The sequence below is a fragment of the Perissodus microlepis genome, chromosome 11 (genome assembly GCF_051167445.1).
Source record: "Perissodus microlepis isolate ML-2025 ecotype Zambia chromosome 11, ASM5116744v1, whole genome shotgun sequence".
NCBI classification, from domain to species: domain Eukaryota; kingdom Metazoa; phylum Chordata; class Actinopteri; order Cichliformes; family Cichlidae; genus Perissodus; species Perissodus microlepis.
In genome coordinates this window covers 24,053,723-24,074,097 of record NC_140471.1, presented here as the reverse complement: position 1 = coordinate 24,074,097, position 20,375 = coordinate 24,053,723, and the positions used below count along the sequence as shown (strand labels likewise).

Here is a 20,375-nt window from a genome sequence, read left to right as displayed (position 1 = left end):
AACATTAATGCACAAGTTAAAAAAAAAAAAAAACGGGTGTGAACTCGTGCATGTGGTCTCTTGGTCACATGATCACACCTATAATAAAGCACGCAGCTGACACCGTCGACTCATCTTTCACTCGCAAACACCTCCAAAGGTGTGCAGCTGTTAGATTTCACAGATCCAATCTAGTAAAAAAATTGAACCGATGAAACTGAATCACACTGACTGAAATTAACACCACTATTTATAAAGGTGAGGAGAAAAGTGGCAGGAAGGAGGGAACGGAGAAAAACGGGAGGTTAAATGAAAAGGGCCTCACAATTTCTGCCTGCTGCCCTTTCTCCATTGCTGATGGTCAGCTAATTGCAACCATTACTGTCACACGGGACGACGAGCGGAGAATTGAGAGGAAACAGAATCAAAAGAGTGAGAGAAGGACAGAGCGGTGAAGATGAAGGCAATTTTGACTGCGTGATGGAGGTACAAGAAAGGGTGGCAGGCAATTTCAACAGGCAATTTTGACATTGAAATAGAAGCTCTGGGCAAAACATTCTCATATGAAATATGGATGCTCTTAGAGTTTCTGTGTGTGTGTGTGTGTGTGTGTGTGTGTGTGTGTGTGTGTGTGTGTGTGTGTGTGTGTAGCCATGCTGGTAGTGCACAGGGGAAGCCTCAGCTCTATAATACATTAGTCTCTTTGGGGACATGCCCTAATTAATGGCTTGACCTCCTAACGGGTAGCCCCCTTCTGCGAGTTAACATTTAGCAGCGCACCCTCCGGAGTTAGACTCTGAAGTGCATTTAATAAAAGAAGTGACAGTGACATTAATGAGACAGTCGAGACAAGTACAGGGCTTCGTTTTATTTTCCAACAATTTATATTCAGATTTTTTTTTCCTTTTTTACACGTCTCACCTCAGAAGCGAGCGAGAGAGACAAATAATACAAAGCAACATAGAATTAAACTAAACCAAGAGAACAATTTAGACCAAAAAAATGCACGCACGCACGCACGCACACACACACACACACACACGCACACAAACACAAACAAACAGGCGTCAAATACACTGATCCTGTTTCTGGTCAAAGGCAACTGACTCCTGCTGCAGACTGCTCTGTCTCCGTGTATTTACACCAACAGTCCGCCCGTTAATGACTGCAGGAGAGGATGTCACGCCTGCTTTATCCATCAGCTCCGTGTGTGTTTCTCAATCCGTCAGGGTGAGATTTGGTTAGAAGAAAAAGTTCCCGTGAAGCTCCCTGGTTGTTCTGTGGTAAATGAACTGTGATCACATTTTATTTATTTATTTATTTATTTAAATGTTTGTTTTTGTCAACACCGTGTGTGCCCGTTGATTAGTGAGTGTCCATCAGTGCCGCTGTCCCTTCGTCCTCAGTTGGACTTGGACCAGATCTTGCCGCTGCCTCGCAGCCTGGACAGAAAACAAATACAAAACTCAGCTGGTGTTTTTTTTTTATTTAAATAATTTGATGACTTACATGTTTACTTTCTGCTTGCTCTACTGAAGCAACAAATTACTGATGCAACCTGGGTGCAAAAATGTCTTTATGCTAAAATTCCCAACACCAGTATTTACAGTTTTGTTTTTTTCGCAGTGGCACTGATCACAGTGGATTTTCTTCTTCTGCATATTTCGGCAAAGAGCAGATTTCTAATAATAACAGCTGCAGTATCAGTCCCATCCTTTAAATAGCTTCATAAAGAAATGGTGTCAAAACTCGTTTTCATTTGAGGATTGAGGTTAAGCTATCATTAATTTGGATTTTAAAACACTGAGTGGATCTTCATTTGAATGATGTGTGGTGCTGAGTGATGGAAATTACAGGGCTCTATGCTTCGTCAAAATGTGACAGGCAGCCAGAAAATAATCACTGCTCTCTGTTTGACAAGAACAACATAAACAGCAGCCAAGCAAAGCATCTCGGCCGGTCACTGGAGGGGGGAAATGGTTCTTTCAGGAAGGAAACACACGGGGCATTTGTATATCCACTGACATTTTACAATCCAGGACAGATGTGAAATTAGCCACTGGTAATTAGGCCGGATGGAAGCAGAACAGAAAGAGAGTTCCTGATAGCGGGGTTATGGTACCGCTGCAAAACACTAATGTGCATCTGATAATAAAGCTACTTCATGCAGACACACGCTCAGGCACAGACAAGCCACTTACAGCAGCAGCTGGCTTTTTACTGTTTATTAGAAAAATGGAAACACGGTGGTTCTCGGCTGAATTAACTTTTGCTCTCTACAAGAAACCCGGACTAATGGCTTTAATTTAGTGTTTGAAGTAGTCTTTATAGTTTCATGCTTATAAGTAGGGATATACGTATTTATGAAGCACCTTTCAAAAATCACAGTTACAAAGTGCTTCAAAGAACAAAAGGAGGTGCAGCGATAAAACAAACCTAATGGAAAAAACCTCCATATGAAGCTTTTTGTTCCAATTTTGTGACTTGTAAAAATGAATTTCTTATTTGGATTGGGGGGGAGAACCTCAACAACAGAAACTTCATTTAAAAGCGTACCAACCAATTTGAATAAAATGCGTTCAATCTGTAAAATATTTAGCCATGAAAACAATAAATGCAATTTCTATGCAAACTCCTGGTGGGTGCTTTTGTATAACAAAATAAATAAATATGAAAGCAGCTCACTCAAAATACTCTGCTGCCCGCTACGTGCAGCCACTAAAAACACAGCGGGACGCCACTCACCCTTTCACCTTTGAGCTCTTTTTGCCTGGTTGTCTCGGTTCCTGAGAGGAAGCGGGGTCTCGTGGCTCGGCGGGTTGGTCTGCGTCCTGATTGGAGGCGGCTCCAGCTGGAGCGGGGCCTGACGATGGAGACGCGGCGCTGGCCTTTAACGTCTTCTGTAGATTTGAGACCTGGTGGAGAAGTGAAGAGAGAGGGTAAAAACTGAAAATTAAAGGGACGAGCGTGGGTGTCCTCTTGTGTTAGTGACACCAGGAGGCCGTGTCAAAAATATTTAGAACAACTGGTAACGTAAAGCTCTTGTGTCTGGGCTGCTGTTGGTCCTTCAGCCTGCTGTGGAGAAGACAGCAGTCATAACAGACAAAGAACTTCTTTGTAGTGAAGTGAAACTGAGTTAAAAATGATTAAGACGGTCCACTGCGGCTGCTGTCTGTGTGTCTCGTGCTGATTGTTTGGTCTTTGATATTTTTCCCATCTTCTTTCCCATTGCGCTGAACTCTGCTGTCCTGTTCAAGCCAAACTTTCAACCAATCAGCATTCTACCTACATACAGCGTCACTGCTACATGTCTTTGTCGGCTGCACACCCAGAATGAAGAAAAGGATCTACACAAGTGGACAAACACACGTCAGGGAGCAGATCTTGTTTTTTTTGTGCATGTAAAAAGTTACAAAAACCAAACTCCACTCTAATTATCCTTTTATGGTCGCGTGCTGAATTTTGTAGGCTGGTGTACTGGCCGTGTTGGACACCAGAGTGTATGAACGTTTCTTTCTTTAGCGCCATTTCAATGATATAGCAGTACAGGAGCTCAGAGATGGTCTGATTACAGAGTAGGAGATGCTGCAACAGCTTGAAAGCTTGCTTCCTACTTTAACTTCTTCTATTCCCATAACAGCACTGATGCTGAGAACATGCAAGTGACGACTGCAGTGTGTCAGGTGCACCTGAACCAAGAAGTGTCAACGATCACAGGACTGTGGTGACATCACAGTTGACGCACAAAAAACAAATGCTTAATAACAGGTTTTTCTTCCTCAGAAAACGTGTAGCTGAAAAGTCTCTTTTGTAGTTGAGGATTTTTTTTCTTCCTGTTACTTATCTACATCACTGTAGATAAGAATGAACAACTGCCTCGGTCCCACATTAGTCTAAAGGGCCATATACAAATGGATGTGATGGTGAGAGGTAATGGACAGTGAGTTCTTAGGCCTGACCAGGAGGTATCCCGCCCCTCTCCTACGACAACCTATGACAGGCTCCAGTTCCCCCGACTCTTCAAGTGGGACAGGTGGAGAGAACCAAATTCAGAGACTTGTAGAGATGACTGCCGAAATGACCGCGACACAAGATGCTCATTTATCCTGAACCAGAACCTGTAACATCCACTAGCAACCAGCTGTAAACAATGGGATTCAGAGCGATTCAGCTGATAAATGAATCACTTTAAATTCGGGGAGAGGTTATCTGTGTCTTCTAAGGTAATGAAGAGCCCGTGGATGACTTCTGGAGGGAACAGCCTGCATTTAGAAGCTTTAAAGTAGATTTTGTATCAAAGGACACTTATAAAAGCTTTTATATTCCACTGATTGTAATAAGTTACCTTTAAATATCCACTCCTTGCCATCTTTTCACTTCTTCAAACATGCTTTGCTTTGTCGCCTCAAACCAGATTACTTATGCTTGCAGTAATTCAATCAGTGTTCTTCATTTCTTCTTTTAGTGAGTGATTTATTGGATGATTTGTTTTCTATAAGGTTGCAATTTGTTTTCTTGTTTCTTCTTTTCTTTGTTGTGCTATTTTATTATGTTTCTTCTTCTGCACTTAAATATAAAATGTTACATCTCGAGCAGTTTAACCGCATGTAATAATTATCAGCACAGTGCACGGCAAATGTGGCTAACACTGCAGTGTTGTTTACTTCTTCTGTTACTCTCTCTGCTTCCATAAACTGTATTTTAAAAGAGCCGAGTTCCCAATAAAGCAGTTCTCATTTACATACCTCTATTTTTCTCTTGTCAGACAACAGGACAAGCATGAAATAGTGACACAAACACGTCCCATTATACTGATGTTAAGCAGCCTTAACTGACAAGCCATTATCCGAGCTGCTGCACTGCTAAATCCTGATTTTATAACGACAATGATGTAACAAAACCACAATTCAGAAAAGTTAACAGCAATGTATAAGCTGCGATATAGTCCATATTTACATATTAATCTCTCAGAGGAATGCGTTTAGTTAATCTTATGAAAACACTGTGCACTGTGTTAACTTAAGCAGTCCGAGTCCACTCATGTGAACTGCAGGTAGAAGCAAGTTAAATTTAAGATTTTTCAAGACCTTTTCAAGAGGAAAAAAAAGAGACCAAGCATGGAAAGAGAATACACATTCATTCATTTTTGGCACGTTATCCATGGTTGTCTGTCTCTATGTGTTGACCCTGTGACAGACATCCTGTGGCGACCTGTCCAGGTCGTTCCTCGCCTCTTGCCCCGTGACAGCTGGGATAGGCTCCAGCGCCCCTCGTAACCCTGATGGTGTCAACGGGAATAGAGATTATTCCCACATACAGGGTGTATGAGAAAGAATTATCGTGATTTATTTATCGTATTGACACATGCTGTGAGTCCAGAGGGGCAACACATCGAACACTTGTGAACATTGTTTATATTTTGTATGTAAAACTTTTATTAAACTCATTTTCCTATTGTTGCATGAACTGTTTTCTATAGATATAAGAACAGCCTCATATAAAGCAGCCACATCTAAATATGCAGCAGTGGCAGAAACAGTGGTGTTGTCTCATCCATACTAAAGTCAACACTTTCAAAGGTCATCTTATAGTTAAAGTACACAAAGAACACTTTCACTTTAAGAACACTTTGAGGGCTTGATGCAGCTTAACTCTTTGTGAGCAAACGAACGCTTGTAAAAGGGTACGTCTGTGCCAAGAGAGCGGCTCGCTGGCACGACGAAAGCGAGGAAATGTTGATTTGGTAAGTAATTCCTAATTGGGGAGACTGGCCAGGTTTCAGAGTATGGACAGATGTGAAAGGGGAGTGGCAAATGTCGCCCAGCGGGTCAACAGAAGGTCAAAAATTTAATCCCGGGCTCTTCCATTTCACCTGTTGAAGTGTCTTTGGACAAGACACTGAAGCCCAGACTGCCACATACACTCAGATGATGTGTTTTATGATTAGAAAGCTCTCAAAGCCTCTGCTGCTTGAATGTAGTTTTAATGTAAAAGGGATTTGAGTGCTCAGATGGAGTAAAGAAGTACTATGTTATTATTGGTCCATTTACATATGACACATGTACAGTTTGTTTAGTGAACATGTAAAACTATTCTAGTTACCCCCAATGAGTCTGCAAATATCTGTAAGTCTACATTAAAACAACAGTGAGGTACCTACATGAATACAAAAACATGTTTGTGTAGCTGCATCTGTTCCTGTTCACAGTGCCCATGAATGCCTTTGAAAGTCCCCTCTCACTTTTCCATGCAAATTTGCAGTGAAAAGTTTACGTGAGGCTTCGGCCCCTTTTCCACAGACAGGACTTTAACCTTGCTGAGCTGCTCTCTTGCACGGAGAGGGAGTTTTGTACTAAGACAGCTTTAACCTTGGAAGATGCCCACTTGATTTGTCAAGCTCGAGCTAGTTGGAGCAATCACACATCATCAGTGAATTTACTGTCTAAATCTGGCATGAATACTAATAATAGAGGGGTGTGTCAGTGCCTGTGTGACTGACAGCATCTAGCAGGCTGCCTGAGTGTTGATGAAGGGAACATGAGAAAAGTAAACAAACTTGCACCGTGGCTTCATGTCAGTCAATTTAATGCAAATCTCGAAAAAATGTAAAATAAAAATGCATTCATTATCTTTTCTATTTTTTAACCCCACCAAGCAATTCACAGAGCTGCGCTAACAGAGAATAAAAATGTTTAGTTTAACATCAGCTGGACATTTAAGGGACTGTAGGTTTTTACTGACACAAAAGTGCATTAGAAAAGAAATCTCTTTAAATGGCCGTTATGAAATTGTTAATCGCATTCCCACTGATTACAGACTGATTACAGAAACGAGGTTGCAAATAACAAAATATGCAGTCAGGGTGAAACTAGAATACCACAAATGGCTGGGAGGAAAAAAAGGGGAGATAGTAGCCAGGGAAGAGTCACATTTATGGAATTTCTAAGCGGAAAAGAGACAGAACTGAAGACTGAAGGGAGGAAGGACTTACTTCTGTTTCCACTTGGACTTTGACCTTTAGCTGGCTCTCTCTGTATTGGTTTGCCCTCGAGACTTGCTCCTCAATACCACAAAGAACTGCCTCACAACCTGCACACCTGAGAGAGAACAAAAGCACGGAGTAAGAAAAACAGATAATTGAGACATAAATCTAAAGTGTGTCCACAGACACTTAGAGGTGATACTGACCACTCCTGCAGCGTGTTGATTATGTTTGGCAGCTCATTAGGGCCGAGGTCGCGACCCACGCTGCAGTCTACCTCCACCTGCTGGTTCCTCTGATCCAGTTTCCCCTGGATGATGTCGCAGTAAACAGCTTCAATCAGCAGGTCCTCGAGTTCCCGCACGTTCTTCAAATCGAGCTGTTGCAGGAGCAGCGAGTACGGCAGGCACTGAGGGGAAAATAAAGAGAAGAGGAAAGTGTAGGTAAGCAGGCAGCTAATTTGATTCCACTTCAGTGCTCTGATGGAAAATGACTAAAAAAAATGTTACAGTGAAAACGCTCATTTGTGTAAATGTCACTGCCAGAGGAAGATGAAAGGAGCTCAAAACTTTACAATCCTTCACTGGGCAATTAGTGAGTTCAAACCCACATGTAGGGAGAGCGGTGACACATTAAGGAGAAAAACAAGGGGGCAGGAGTGAAAAGAGGGATGTTAACGGACACAGAGATTAAGTTAGAGGAGGAAGGGAAAAAAAGACAGCACTGGTGAGAATAACGAATCTATTATTTATCAGGAGCAGAGAAAAGAAAAGGGCACAAGGAGAGGTGCAGGACAGTGGAGAGATGCTGTAACAAACCACATAAGATGAATACTTTATCGTGGACATGGAGTGCTGGCACTGAAATTTCAAATGACACGAAGGGTACAAGTTGTGCTGGTAACTTTTCTTGAGAAATTAAGAGGCTCGTCTGTTGTTTTCCTCCAAATTTAGCTGATATATTTACAGCCACAAGCTTAGGATCACAGCCAACCTCACACGAGTGTTAAAAAGAAAAAGAGAAAAAAAAATCTGATTATGAGCCCGAGGAAAATAGCAAAGCCATCTAAAAGCAGAATTGCCCACATATCATTTATATCAGGGCTTGCTTTATGACGCCTGCAGCAAATTTATTTTCTAAGCTTGAGACAAAGAAAACAAAAATCAATACAACACCACAGCTCATCTGCACTTTTATGTAAAACCTGGACGAGAGAATAATGAACCTGTACCTTGAGGTTGGAAGCCAAGCTGATGATTGACAGATGACGGAGTTTGTTTCTCTGTGCCGGGGTCAGCTCGGGAAGTGAGGCTGCTCTCTCTACAGCAGCAGACGAGAATAATAATACACAAAAAAACAAACAGAAACACAATGGGAAACATTTACCAGAACAGTGTGTAAGTGTTACTTTACAGAGGGTCAAACAGCCACACATAATAGAGGCAAAACTTATTACTCTGAAGTGTAATGTTACACAGCGAGGTGCAGGTGAGTGTGGAGCTGTTTAAGCAGTCAGAGAACAGAGTCGGGAGGAAGTCCATTTCCTGCAACTGTGCCTCCTGCTGACTCGCTACCCTGGTGACAGGACTCACGCCCCCTGAGACGGCAGCTCTGACAGCTCCTCTAAGGGATCCACTACACAGCTCTATGAAAGTAAATGTGCTCCCTGACGGCAAGTCTCAAAAGAAAAAGAACAATAAAGTAGGCTACAATCTTTTTTTCCAGGCTATTGGTTGATCTTCAGTACATAATTAGCCATAATTAGGATTCCACTTCTACTTGAAGCTTCCTGGTGTGTTACGCAGAAAGCAATTTAAGTTGGAAAAGATTTGTTTACAGTCTGTTTGTGACACAGACAATCATCAGTCTAAATAGGCTGAGGTACTCCAGCAATTTTTATCCATGAACCACCTGCCTGCAGCATTTCAGGTGAGGGTGTTTAAAGCCTCTGTGTCAAGGTGCCTGCCTTGAAGCAAAGAAATACGGCTCATAATAAAAGAGTTGCAGGGCCACCCTATTACTTATTTACATTGTGCTGCCGCTGCAATACCTTTGTAGTCGCAGTAGGTTCCATAGGCAAAGAGGTTCAGGAGCTGGTACACCGGTGCATGAGGACCATTCTCCAGCTGTGGTTTGGAGAGAAGATGAAAGAGAAAATGATGTGGCAGAATACTGTAAGTAATGAGACTCTCTACATAAGAGCTATGCAATGGTATTTTATCCATGGACAGAGCAGAGGTGTTTCTGTGAGTCAGTAAAAAAGAAAGAAACACAACAAAAGACCTGACTGGTATACCCAAATATGTTAGGACTATTCTGCATTCATACCAGGCTCCAAAATCCATCTCTGGCGATCTGTGGGTCATTCCATCTCAGTTTATAATAAAAAAAAGAAGTTCCCACATGACAGTTTCACAGTTTTGCCTGAAAAGATTCCAGGTAAAGATGACTATTTAGCAGGAATTATGCTGAATTTCAGCAGAAAATTACTCAAGTAGAAAATTACTTGAGCTGTGTCCTTCAAATATTTCAGGGTAAATATCTGGTGCTGTCTCTCTGACTCTCAGGAGTGTAGCTCAGGTTAACAAAGAATGATGGATGTTTGAAGCATCATAAATATTTGGATGCCTAATCGCTTTCAATTTGGAGTCCTGAAGAAACTGCAAGTTCACGTAGGGTAAGTAAGGGCTTATATTTTCTTTATAGCTTCTCATATACGAGACATAAAATATTCTTTAAATCAGTCCAGATCAGCTGAATGGTTTCACTGATATTCAAGCTTGAATATGGAAAACAAAAACACATTTTCATTCAACTTCACTGTGATATTTCCCAGGTATGACCCGATGTACCAAATCTAAATTACCTTTTTTTGAAAGAGGACATTTCTGCTAATAACATATCAAAATTTGCAACACTGTTTTCTCTCACTGTCCCAGTATGAATTTTGAAATACTCATATTTATGTATGGCAGTTGAGGCTTATAATAAATTCAAATATTTCTAAAATTTACTGGATCTAAGACAAAGGGCCTAAATTTCACCCGCTGCCTTTCATTTTTAATAGCCGAGATAAAATTTGAGAGATTGTCCTTATCAGATTATTGGCTACAGAGATACTGGGGCTTCAAAAGTGCATTTTAACATTCTTATTTAAGTATTTCCAAGATATAATTTTCAATCACTTGATCATAAAGTCTCAGTAATTCAGCTAATGACATTTTTTTTTCAAAGAAATTATAAATACTACACCAACAGCATTTAATTCATTTGAAGAAATATAATATAACACCACATGCATTCACATGCATAAATTCTGTTACCTGTATAGCTTGCATCATCAACGTTAATGAAACAAGTTATCTTCAATAGCAGAATGTAACTAAAAGTTGAATTCCTTCGTGGAAGTCTCAGCCTTTTTATGTCATCCTCCTTAATTACATATCTGCATCCAGTGTACCAGGAACTCTTGCCTGTAATCATGTGCTTATGGTACTGAGCACACATCCTCTCTTCTTGGCTAGAAAAAAAAACTTCCTGCTGGGCCCTGAAGGTGCATAAATTAAATTAAAACATGTTGCTCAGCTTCTGAAACAATCTTTGGCTCCCGTACATAAATTTAAGAGTGTCAAAAAAAAAAAGAAAACACCTCATACTGAGAAAATGAGACAGAACACCATCACAAATTTTGATATATTATTAACAGAAACCTTCTCTTTCTAAAAAAGGTAATTTGGATTTTGGTACATGGAGGCATACCTGGGGAATGTCACACTGAAGTTGGATGAAAATGTGTTTTTTTTCCTCCACCTATACTGAAGCTTGAACATCAGTGAAACCATTCACCCGACCTTTTAAAGAATATTATATGCCTTGTGTATGAGAAGCTATAAACAAATTATCAGCCCTCTACTCTCCCCTTCCAGAATTTGTAGTTTCTACAAGCCTTCAAATCTGCTGTCAGAGATTAGACATCCAAGTATTTATGACACTTCAAGCAGCCATCATTCTATGTTAATTTAAGCTACACCCCCGACAGTCCATATTAATATCGTCATGGTACCAGATATTTACTCTGAAAAATCTAGCTCAAGTAATTTTCTAGATAAATGAACTTTAAAATATCCCCTCAAAAAAGATGCCAGAAAAACGTCTGACAGCAAGGACCTGAAATTTAGCATAATTCCTATTAAGAGACTATCTTTGCCCTGGCAAATCTGAGATGGTCAGGTGGGAGGCATATGATGAACTGACACAGAATGACCCCCGTCTAATATTTCCTGGTCCTTAACATTTAAATAGTAATCACATCCATCCATTTCCTCACCAGGGTTTTTTCTTGGCTCAGAGTTGGCCTTAGGCGGGTGACTACACACAGCATGATAAGGAAGATCGCCTGGTACAGTTACCTTATACCTTATGTGGCCATTTAATAAACAAACGTGTCAATTATATTTTAATTAATAAAAACCTGGCTAAAACATGCATGTTAAACAGTCGGGTACTAACATAGTGCTTTTCTATTAAATCTGATCACTCTTTGCTACTCCTAATCAGCCTCATCCACCCGAAACACGCACATTCATACAAGTGCTTTCATCGTTCACACACTTACACTCTGATGGATGAGGGCAACTCTGCAGTCAGTTTCTTGCCCAAGGATACTTTGACAGGCAGGTTAAGGGAGACAGGGATCGAACCACTGGCAATTAGCAGACAACCTGCTCTACCTCCTGATGCACAGCTTCCCCATGGTTTAAAAAAATTAATTTTAATATAACTTTAAAAAAAAAAAAGAAGAAAGAGGGCAGGTGAAATTCTTCTTTCCTAATGTCCAGCTGCTCTATTGCAGAAATCCTATTCCATTTCAAACCATTTTCCCTGTCCTTATAAATAACTGGAGGCCATCTATTAAATTTAACAGAAATTATAGGGGGGAAAGGAATGACTTCATCTGACTTCTGTAATTGCCTACGTCGATTTGAGTGTTGTGCATGTCTGGAAAGTAGCTAAGAGGAAAGGAAAATATTCACTGCTGTTAAAAATACAAATATTGTCTGGTGAAAAGAGAACACTTGTCTTTGTCCTGCCAGAGGAAAATCACAATCGAACTGAATAAACTCACACAGGATGTTTGGAATAGATTATTGTGTAAATAGATGCACAGTTAGAAAACAGTGAGGGAAAAAAACACAGAGGTAAATATTTGTGTAGGCTGTTGTATTGTTGCTCTTCTGTCTAAACTGACTCCAAACCGACATTTTTAATTTCCTGTGGTATTTATCACTTTGTCTGAACTGTTCAGAAATCTCAACTTTAGCTTTTTTCTCTTGTCTTTTTATTGCAATCTGTTAGTTAAAATGTCCTCTGCTATATTTCTTTAGGACTGCTTGTCTTCATTTTTTTTCACCTTGGTATGGTTCTTTATTAAATAAGGACAAATGCAATTTATCTGTTCAGCTCCTAAAAAGGGTCTCAAATCCTTAGCAAATATTCCCGCTGGTCTGGCTTTTTCTCCATCCTTTTCACGGCTTAACTTAAGTAATGGATGAATGTTTCTGCTAAATCACACTCTCCTTTAAAAGCAGCATTTCGCTTCAAAAACAGGGTATTAGCTGTGTGTATGTAACATGTTATCCTGCACTTTATGGTGCCTTCAGGAGCTCGATGCTTATTATGTGTTGTTGTGTTGATCGAAGGGTGAGTTCTGATTTCAGTCACTGGAACATAACTGTGGTGTTTTTCCACTTGCACGGATGGCAAATGTGATTCAGTTTGTAAACACTTGCAATCATACTACACACAAGCTGTGCAGCCACTGGTTTGGCTGATCAGCTTCTTCTTGCATTCATTAAAGGACATTTTTGTAATTTCCCTCTGCAGTTTTTAACTTAAACTTTCACCACCAGGGGGCAGCATTAAGACAGGAAGGTCTGCCATTTACCTGGCCAAAACTGTAAATAAGACTGTGCTTAATCATTTTTCTGGTTAAGTGATTAAGCTTAAAGGTTATAGTGACTTACTGCATAATCTTGTGGGACCAGCTTGGCTCTAGTTCATCTTCAGTTTATATAGCTTCAGGAAATTGACTTGTTAAGTCTGACATCATTATCACTTCAGGATCCAAAAGCTCCTTCAGGTCCAAAAAGCAAACAAGCACTGAGGCATCACTGAGTTAAAAATGGTGCAAATTCTTTCAGCTCCAATAAAATTATCAGTGTGGTTGTTCTCTGTGGTGTTGTTGGTAGCTTTAGTTAGTTTTGGAAGAATTTATTGATGGTGTATTTAAACACAAGACTTAACTAATAATGATTTTCATTCATGCCAGGACTGACAATATCCCAAAGGGCAGAGTGTGTGGATAAAGCGTGAGGAAAGAGCATTTACCTCTCTGACATTAGGCAGCTCCAAGATGTCAGAGAAAACATAGAGGCCTGGGGTCTCCAGCAGAGAGCTGACAGCCTGGGCCAGTGCTGAGCCTGACAGAGACAGGAGCTGCTCCACCTCCATCTGATGCCGGGAGGACACAGGTACCAGAAACACAGTTAGCAGGTTAGACGAGACAAGGATACTACAGAGACAAGGATGAGCTGCAGAGCAATCACGATAAGAATCAAAGAGATATCCTCTCTTATTGCCTTAGCTCTGCCACTTTATTAAAGCCCTCTGGGGACATCATATCAAAATCTTTGAAAAACACAAGAACAAGAACCACAATGGTCTATTAATGAAGCCTCAGACCCCACAGCATCTGCGTGCAATGCCATGCCCTTGTCAAACCTTCCAGCCACTCATCACTTGTTGAAAATATATCTATATAAATGAACAATACTCACTCTAATTTAATGTCCAACAGCCAAGGGCTCTTGACCAAAGCACTTAACCCTCAAACTACCTGGAGAGCTCCTCAGATACTGAAAGAGCAGCTTAACTGGGCAGTACCAAAGCAGGCAACAAGTGAAACGAATGTGAAGCAGGGCATGTATATTCATCAGCCCACTCCCTCAATAGAAATACGATGCAAATGCATTTTGGGCTGAAGGCAGCACCAGAATAATTACCTAAGTACTGACATGAATCTATCTGCGCCTCAAGCAGACACTTAAAATCTGGAAAGAAAACAAACAACCTAATAAACATCCAGGACCATTCCCCGATCTAACCCGTCATATTTAATGTTTTCTTTACATTCTCTAGTTATAAAAATCTAAATGTATGCCAGTTTGATCCCACTTCCTCCTGATTCAAATGAGCCTCAACTGAGCAACTGATGGGATATTTTAAGATCTTAATCCCAGTAGACACATCCTGGGACACAAGGGAAGTTGGTATTACAGATGCATGATTAAATTATTGCAGTTGCATCATACTGGCATCATTACCTTAGGCCACTTCCTAAAATTTATGCAACAGTGTCTGGATACCCATTGTGGTGCTAATACTACTCTGCCTGCTTCTGCTGATGGCACCAATATAGTATCTTATCCCCATAAATTGGACACATTTAGATGCACATTTTCTGTATGTCGCCCCATCGCATCATCATTGAGGAGGTCCAAAGTGCACATTCCCAGATGAGCTGAAAATGTGAGTGGTCATGCGATTTAATCAAACAAGTTAACCTACACCGTGCTTTAGAAACACCGCCTCTCGTACTTTCAGGGCTTTCTAAAAGTCAAATCAAGCTCGAAGTGTGAGGCTGAACTGGATCCATCTGTATACCTCAACTGAATTTAAAAGATGGCCAAAACTGGCTGCATATCAGTGAGAGGTGGCATGAGGAATTTGTTGATCTGCTCAATATGAGAGATGCAGCTGTCCAGACACAAGATACTGTGATATAATAAACATGAAAAAACCCCACTGTCATTCATGAATAAATTTAAACGGACAGACAGCTGCAAATTAAGATACGTGGTTTTAACAAAGACCTTAGGTAATGCCTGTATTATTCTTTTTAACAACTTATCCTTAATTTTGCCTATTCATTTACTTTAATTGTGTATTAATGTTAATACAATGTCCCTGTCCTACCATATTCAGGCATTACAAGTCCTACTCAAAACATTCAGTTCTTTAGCTATTGTTATTGCTGAGAGGAGCTCTATATTTGGACAGCTAGAAAATCAAAGTGACTAAGACAATTTATTAAATAATAAAAAGTCTATACTGCAAGCAGAAGAAATACAAAATTGAATTTTGGAGCTGCAAGCTTCCACTGTTTTCTAATACCCCAAACTCACTAAACAGCTCCCTGTGCTATAGACTTTGCATCTCAACCAAGACACATGCTGAAGGTCACTGCAAACCACTGCTAAGGCTTGAGTTTTTGTTTTGACACTTCACACAGTCAGCTTCTTATTAAATGCTGAGGCAAACTGAGCCATAAAAACAGAGGTTACAGCCTGTGCAAATACTAAAAACCTAAAACAAAGAACAGAAACTTAAATCATTTTAAAGCTACTTAAAGGAAAATAACTGATGAGATGTTTGGTTCTAGATTAACTAAGACCATATGGACAGAGGACAGAAATTATCACGATATGAGAATAAAGTTGCTTGTTTTGGTTAGGCTGGGTTTGTGTCCTGTTTACCTTTCTGCAGGCAACTTTGGGAGCTGCATATGTTTTATGTTTGACTACTGTCTAGACCAGGGTCACTGCATATAAACACATTGATTTGTGTCATTTTAACAGCATTTTTGAGCCCTCATAATCTCTTAAGTACAGGAGGAGCTGTAGCATGAAATTTTCTGGGCTGAAAAACAAATTTAACATCGAGTGAAGAACTGCAACCAAATTAACTTTACACCCACTCCAAGTGTCACCATCTAAGGCTAAAATCAATTTTTTGTTAAGCACAGTTTTTTCTGTAACCAACTTTGAGGATCATCATGGGATATATCATGTTCAAATAACTAAACTGCATCAATGTAATGTCTATCACATAGAATAACAGAAACAAACACTGGTACCCAGAAAGAAACTTCAGGAAGTGCATTTTGGATAAACTCTCAAGGGTTATACCACTGTGTAAGGTATCTGGCTGGTGAAAACAAGCTATGAAAGCTATATACCTACATTTTGGTACCAGATTCATTTTTAGATGCTACTCAAACTATATGCTTTATGTCAGTGCAAATTTTCACCCACTGAGGGCTTGAAAAAAGACTTTTTCATAGTGTGAAGGTAAATTTAGCATATGTTCTTAGAATATTGAATGGTCATTAATAAAAAAGAATCTGTTTATTCGGAGAGGCTCAGGTGGGAGACACTCACTGAATTTATCATTGAATGACCCACCAACCTGATTAGCATGTTTGCTGTTTCTCAATGCTAATGTTTTCTTTCTACCCTTTCCCCAACCAGTAGAGACAGATGGCAGCCCTCACTGAACCAGTCTGGTTCTCTCTGAGGTTTCTTCCTGCTAATAAGACCCCCTACTGTGCTTGCTCAAATGAAAATTGTCATGCTTTACTTTAAACTACCGTATTTTCCGTAGTATAAGGCGCACTTAAAATCCTTTAATTTTCTCAAAAATTGACAGTGCGCCTTATGTATGAATTCTGGTTGTGCTTACTGACCTCGAACCGATTTTATGTGGTACACAGTGCTCAAAAATCTGTCAAAAAATGTTTTAGTATGACTTAAGCTACGAAGCCGCACAGCTTGATGGATTGTTGGAGCATTATGGCTACCATAGTCAGGAGCCTCACGGAGTAATCTGGGTACAAAACTCCGTCCGCATCAGGTCCCAAAGTCAGACGAACACTGCAGCATCACCGAGAGTTAAAAACTGTCTAAATTCTTTCCTCTGTAATAAAATGATCAGTGTTGCTGCTTTACCGGGTGTAACAGTTAAGTTTAACATCCAGGCATCCATGAAAACAGAATTTATTACATTTAACGGAGTTAGAAGTTATCAGGAAGTTAGCTCGCTAGTTTCCACCTAAACAAGATATACCATGTTCTGACAGAGAGATTTCTGAAAAAATTTAAATGTACAGCTCTGCTATCACTTCCAACATAAGTGAAGACAGAAAACTAAACAGCAGTGACGTTTGTAGCATTACTGAAGTTGGGCTAGATGGTATATAATGATGTGCTACATGATCGCTAGCGGCACAGCTATGCTAGCATAACATAAACAGTAAAGCTGGAGGATGAATGCTAACGCTTGTTTCGCTTAATGCGCCTTATAATCCGGTGCGCCTATGTATGAAAACAGACCCGTTCATCGACAGTGCACCTTATAATCCAGTGCGTCTTATGGTCCGAAAAATATGGTAGTTACTATTCTGAAATCCCCTGAGATTACTTGTGTTATAATTTTGTAGCATTTTCAGTATCATCTACGTATCAAATCTGTGAGAGTTAAAACATTAGTAGACTATTTAGAAGTAAGGCCATAACTATTAGTCTGTCAATTGGCTTCATTTGTTCGGAATATGAAAATTAAGGATTAACCAACTGTGGAATTATGGGTCCATATTGGTGGTAATTATCATTATTATCTCATTTTGAATTTGATAGTAGCAACACATCTCAAAAAAGTTCTTCTTTTTCATAGTGTTCCAAATGTTTTCAGTCAGCAAAAGAGCTGGATTGCAGGCAGTCCAGTTCAGCACCCGGACTCTTCTACTACGAAGTCATGCTGTTTTCATAGCAGCGGTATGCAGTTTCACATTGTCTTACTGATTTATGGAAGGACTTTTTTGAAGAAAAAAAAAAGCCAGATAATCCCTCTCCTCTTTAGTCAAGAGGATACAGTGTCCACGTTTTGCAAAAAGAATTTCAAATTTCAATTCATATGACCTCAGAACAGTTTTCTATTTGCCTCACTCCCTTTTCAATGAGCTGTGACCCAGAGAAAATGAGGTTTCTGGATCATGTTCACATATGGATTATTATTTGCATAATAGAGCTTTAATCTGCATTTGTGGATGTGATGTTGAAGTGTGTTAAAAGACAGTAATATCAACAAGTGTTCCTGAACCCATGCAGTGATTTTCAGAATAACATAATCCTGTCTGTTTTTAATGCAGTGTTGCTTGAGGGGCTAAATTGCACTGCCATCCAATAGTGATTGTCGACATTGTCCCTTGGGCACTTTGAATCATTTAATATTGTTGTGGACTGCAGATGATGAGATACTCAAAGTCTTAACAACTTTATTATTGAGGTACATTACTCCAAAACTATTCTCCAATTTGTAGATGCAGTTTTTGTTTTTTGGCAACAGATCATGTTACTGACTTTTTGCCAATTAATCCAATTAGTTGCAAAATGTTCCTCCATCTGTTTCTTCTTCATACCGCTTACTTTTTTAACCTTTAATTGCTCCCAAACCAAATTTATGGAAACATGTTTCTGACATGAAATTCAAAATGAGCGAATATTTTTCATAAAACAGTGTCTCCATGTGAATAAAATCTGGGTGTGAGATTTTAAAATCATTCCATTCTGTTTTTAGTCACATTTTACACAATGTTGGAATTGAGTTTGTGCTTGCCAATACACTGATATTCCCTTAATAAGGCTAATACTAGCGCTTACTAATATTCATTTCATGTTTATCAGTGTACCCTTGAGAAACTGTCGTTCACACTCTACCAGAGATAAGGGTGACACCTTCAAATAGCTTGTTCAGTCAAACGAGCAGTGTACCACACAAATTATATTTAAAGTGTTATAAATACCTCTGGGAACTAAACCGTTTTTGTCATGTTTGTTTTATGGATATATTTAAATTGACTGTTCTGCATGAAAAAGGAGTACAAATACATTTTAGCACTAATTGACATTCATAAATAAGAGCCTTCTTTGCTGACAGTTTTCTTTCAAAGTCACAAATAAATCTGCAACTTTTCAGGTCATTAATACAATACTGATTGAATCAACTTGTGTGCATAAAGTTTGCATTTAAATATGAAACTACTTCAAGCAAAGTTTCTTCACCACTTGGAAGCCACCTTGAAACCTATCCGTGCGTATACTTCCAAGCATTATCTATAATTATTTGTAATTTAATTGTTCAGCAGCACAAAAGCTGCATCTACAGAGCAAGCAGTCAAACCTGACTATAACTGCTTTAAAAATTGCAGACTTTGCCCAGAAATTGGGTCTTTAAAAAATTATTGTTTCCTTGCTTGAAGTTTTACTTCTATCACCATGTTAATTTTGTTACATTCTTTGTTAAAATTAAATTAATATCCGTCTTTCAAGTCTAAAGCAGTAAACAGAAACGTCTCTGTCATTCTGTACTGATTCAAGATCTCAATTTTAAACTTGTTAATATTAAATAACAACAACAACAACAACAACAACAATAATAATAATAATAATGATCTATTTATTCAAACAAAAATCAACCAAAACATAAAGTGGCGCTTACAGAGACTTAAAGGGTCATGTGTTGTCCTGAAGTAAGTAGTTAAATTTAGGGTGCACTGATATTAAGCTTATATGCTTACCCGGGGCGAAACATCAAATCAGCTGTCAGATAAAGTGCTAAAGATACACATTATAACTGTAGTTTGGGGTAGCTGCCCGACTTTAAGCTCACTGTTTACGTAAACATTACCTATTATTCAAGCTCAATGTGTCATGCTAGCTCGGCTGCTAGCGGCTAACTAGCCGCCGACAGGCTTCATCCAACCGCTGACTTCAGGCCTCAGTCCATTTTAAGGCTTCATAGTGACTTCAAACATGCCACCATCTTATTCAGATAGCCAATAAACTACATATGCATTGAAATATTAAAACAAAAATGGTAAAACGCGGATTAGCGTGTTAAAATTTACCTTGTTGTGTTGGTTTCTGGCAGACAGCTTCCCTTTCGAGCGCTCAGTTCCGCTACAACAAAGTGACGTAATCCGTGATTGGACAGCCGCTCGAAGCAGGCGGGACAAAGGCAGCTGTCAATCACGATTTGTTGCAGCGGATTAGAGAGGAGAGCACCACTTAGCGGCGACTGGGTATACTCCACGCAAATGTTAGCGGACTGTACCGAGTGTCAATGTTCTCATGAACAGCAGTCAGTGATGAAAGGCTTCTTCCTGCTAAACACAAAGCCAAATAAAACAGTTAGCATGCTTTCAACTTAGGAACATAAATATGAAAAAAAGGCCTCAACTGTTTATTATCTTCAATAACCTTTACTAATATTTATTTTCTCTTTAATATTACTCTACATCTCCCAAAGTCTATGTATGTATTTCAGAGGGAAACTCTAGACAAGCACGATATCTTTATCTTCTTATTTTGGCTGCTCCCTTTAGGGATTGCTACAGTGGATCATCTGCTAGCTCCTAGCATCCTCCTCTGTTACACCAATCCTCTGCATGTCCTCCTTAAACAACATCTGAACCTACGGTGTGGTTTGGTTCTTTCCTTTAACATATTTCCTTAGGAAT

The 20,375-nt window shown here is 39.6% G+C and overlaps 1 protein-coding gene across 2 annotated transcripts; it reads right to left on the bottom strand.

The window, feature by feature from the left end:
• Positions 1–832: 832 nt before the first annotated feature.
• Positions 833–19,873, bottom strand: cops7a (COP9 constitutive photomorphogenic homolog subunit 7A). 2 transcript variants are annotated; one of them, XM_084943447.1, is made up of 8 exons: positions 19,764–19,873; positions 13,349–13,471; positions 9,012–9,087; positions 8,193–8,281; positions 7,168–7,370; positions 6,971–7,076; positions 2,725–2,894; positions 833–1,421 (listed from the first exon to the last, which is right to left on the bottom strand). In XM_084943447.1, exons 2-8 carry the CDS (start codon positions 13,469–13,471, stop codon positions 1,382–1,384), a joined length of 807 nt encoding a protein of 268 aa, XP_084799573.1. In that variant the 5' UTR covers positions 19,764–19,873; the 3' UTR covers positions 833–1,381. The 2 variants fall into 2 exon arrangements, with proteins under 2 accessions (XP_084799573.1, XP_084799572.1); XM_084943446.1 differs by having other exon boundaries at positions 2,733–2,894.
• Between the last annotated feature and the right edge of the window lie 502 nt (positions 19,874–20,375).

Excerpts from the sequence above, each read along its gene's own strand:
- cops7a (XM_084943446.1), bottom strand. The coding sequence starts at position 13,471 with ATGGAGGTGGAGCAGCTCCTGTCTCTGTCAGGCTCAGCACTGGCCCAG. Across the intron at positions 8,282-9,011 it reads AACCTACTGCGACTACAAAG|AGAGAGCAGCCTCACTTCCC; the intron begins GTATTGCAGCGG and ends CTGCTGCTGTAG. Across the intron at positions 7,077-7,167 it reads ATCAACACGCTGCAGGAGTG|GTGTGCAGGTTGTGAGGCAG; the intron begins GTCAGTATCACC and ends GTTCTCTCTCAG.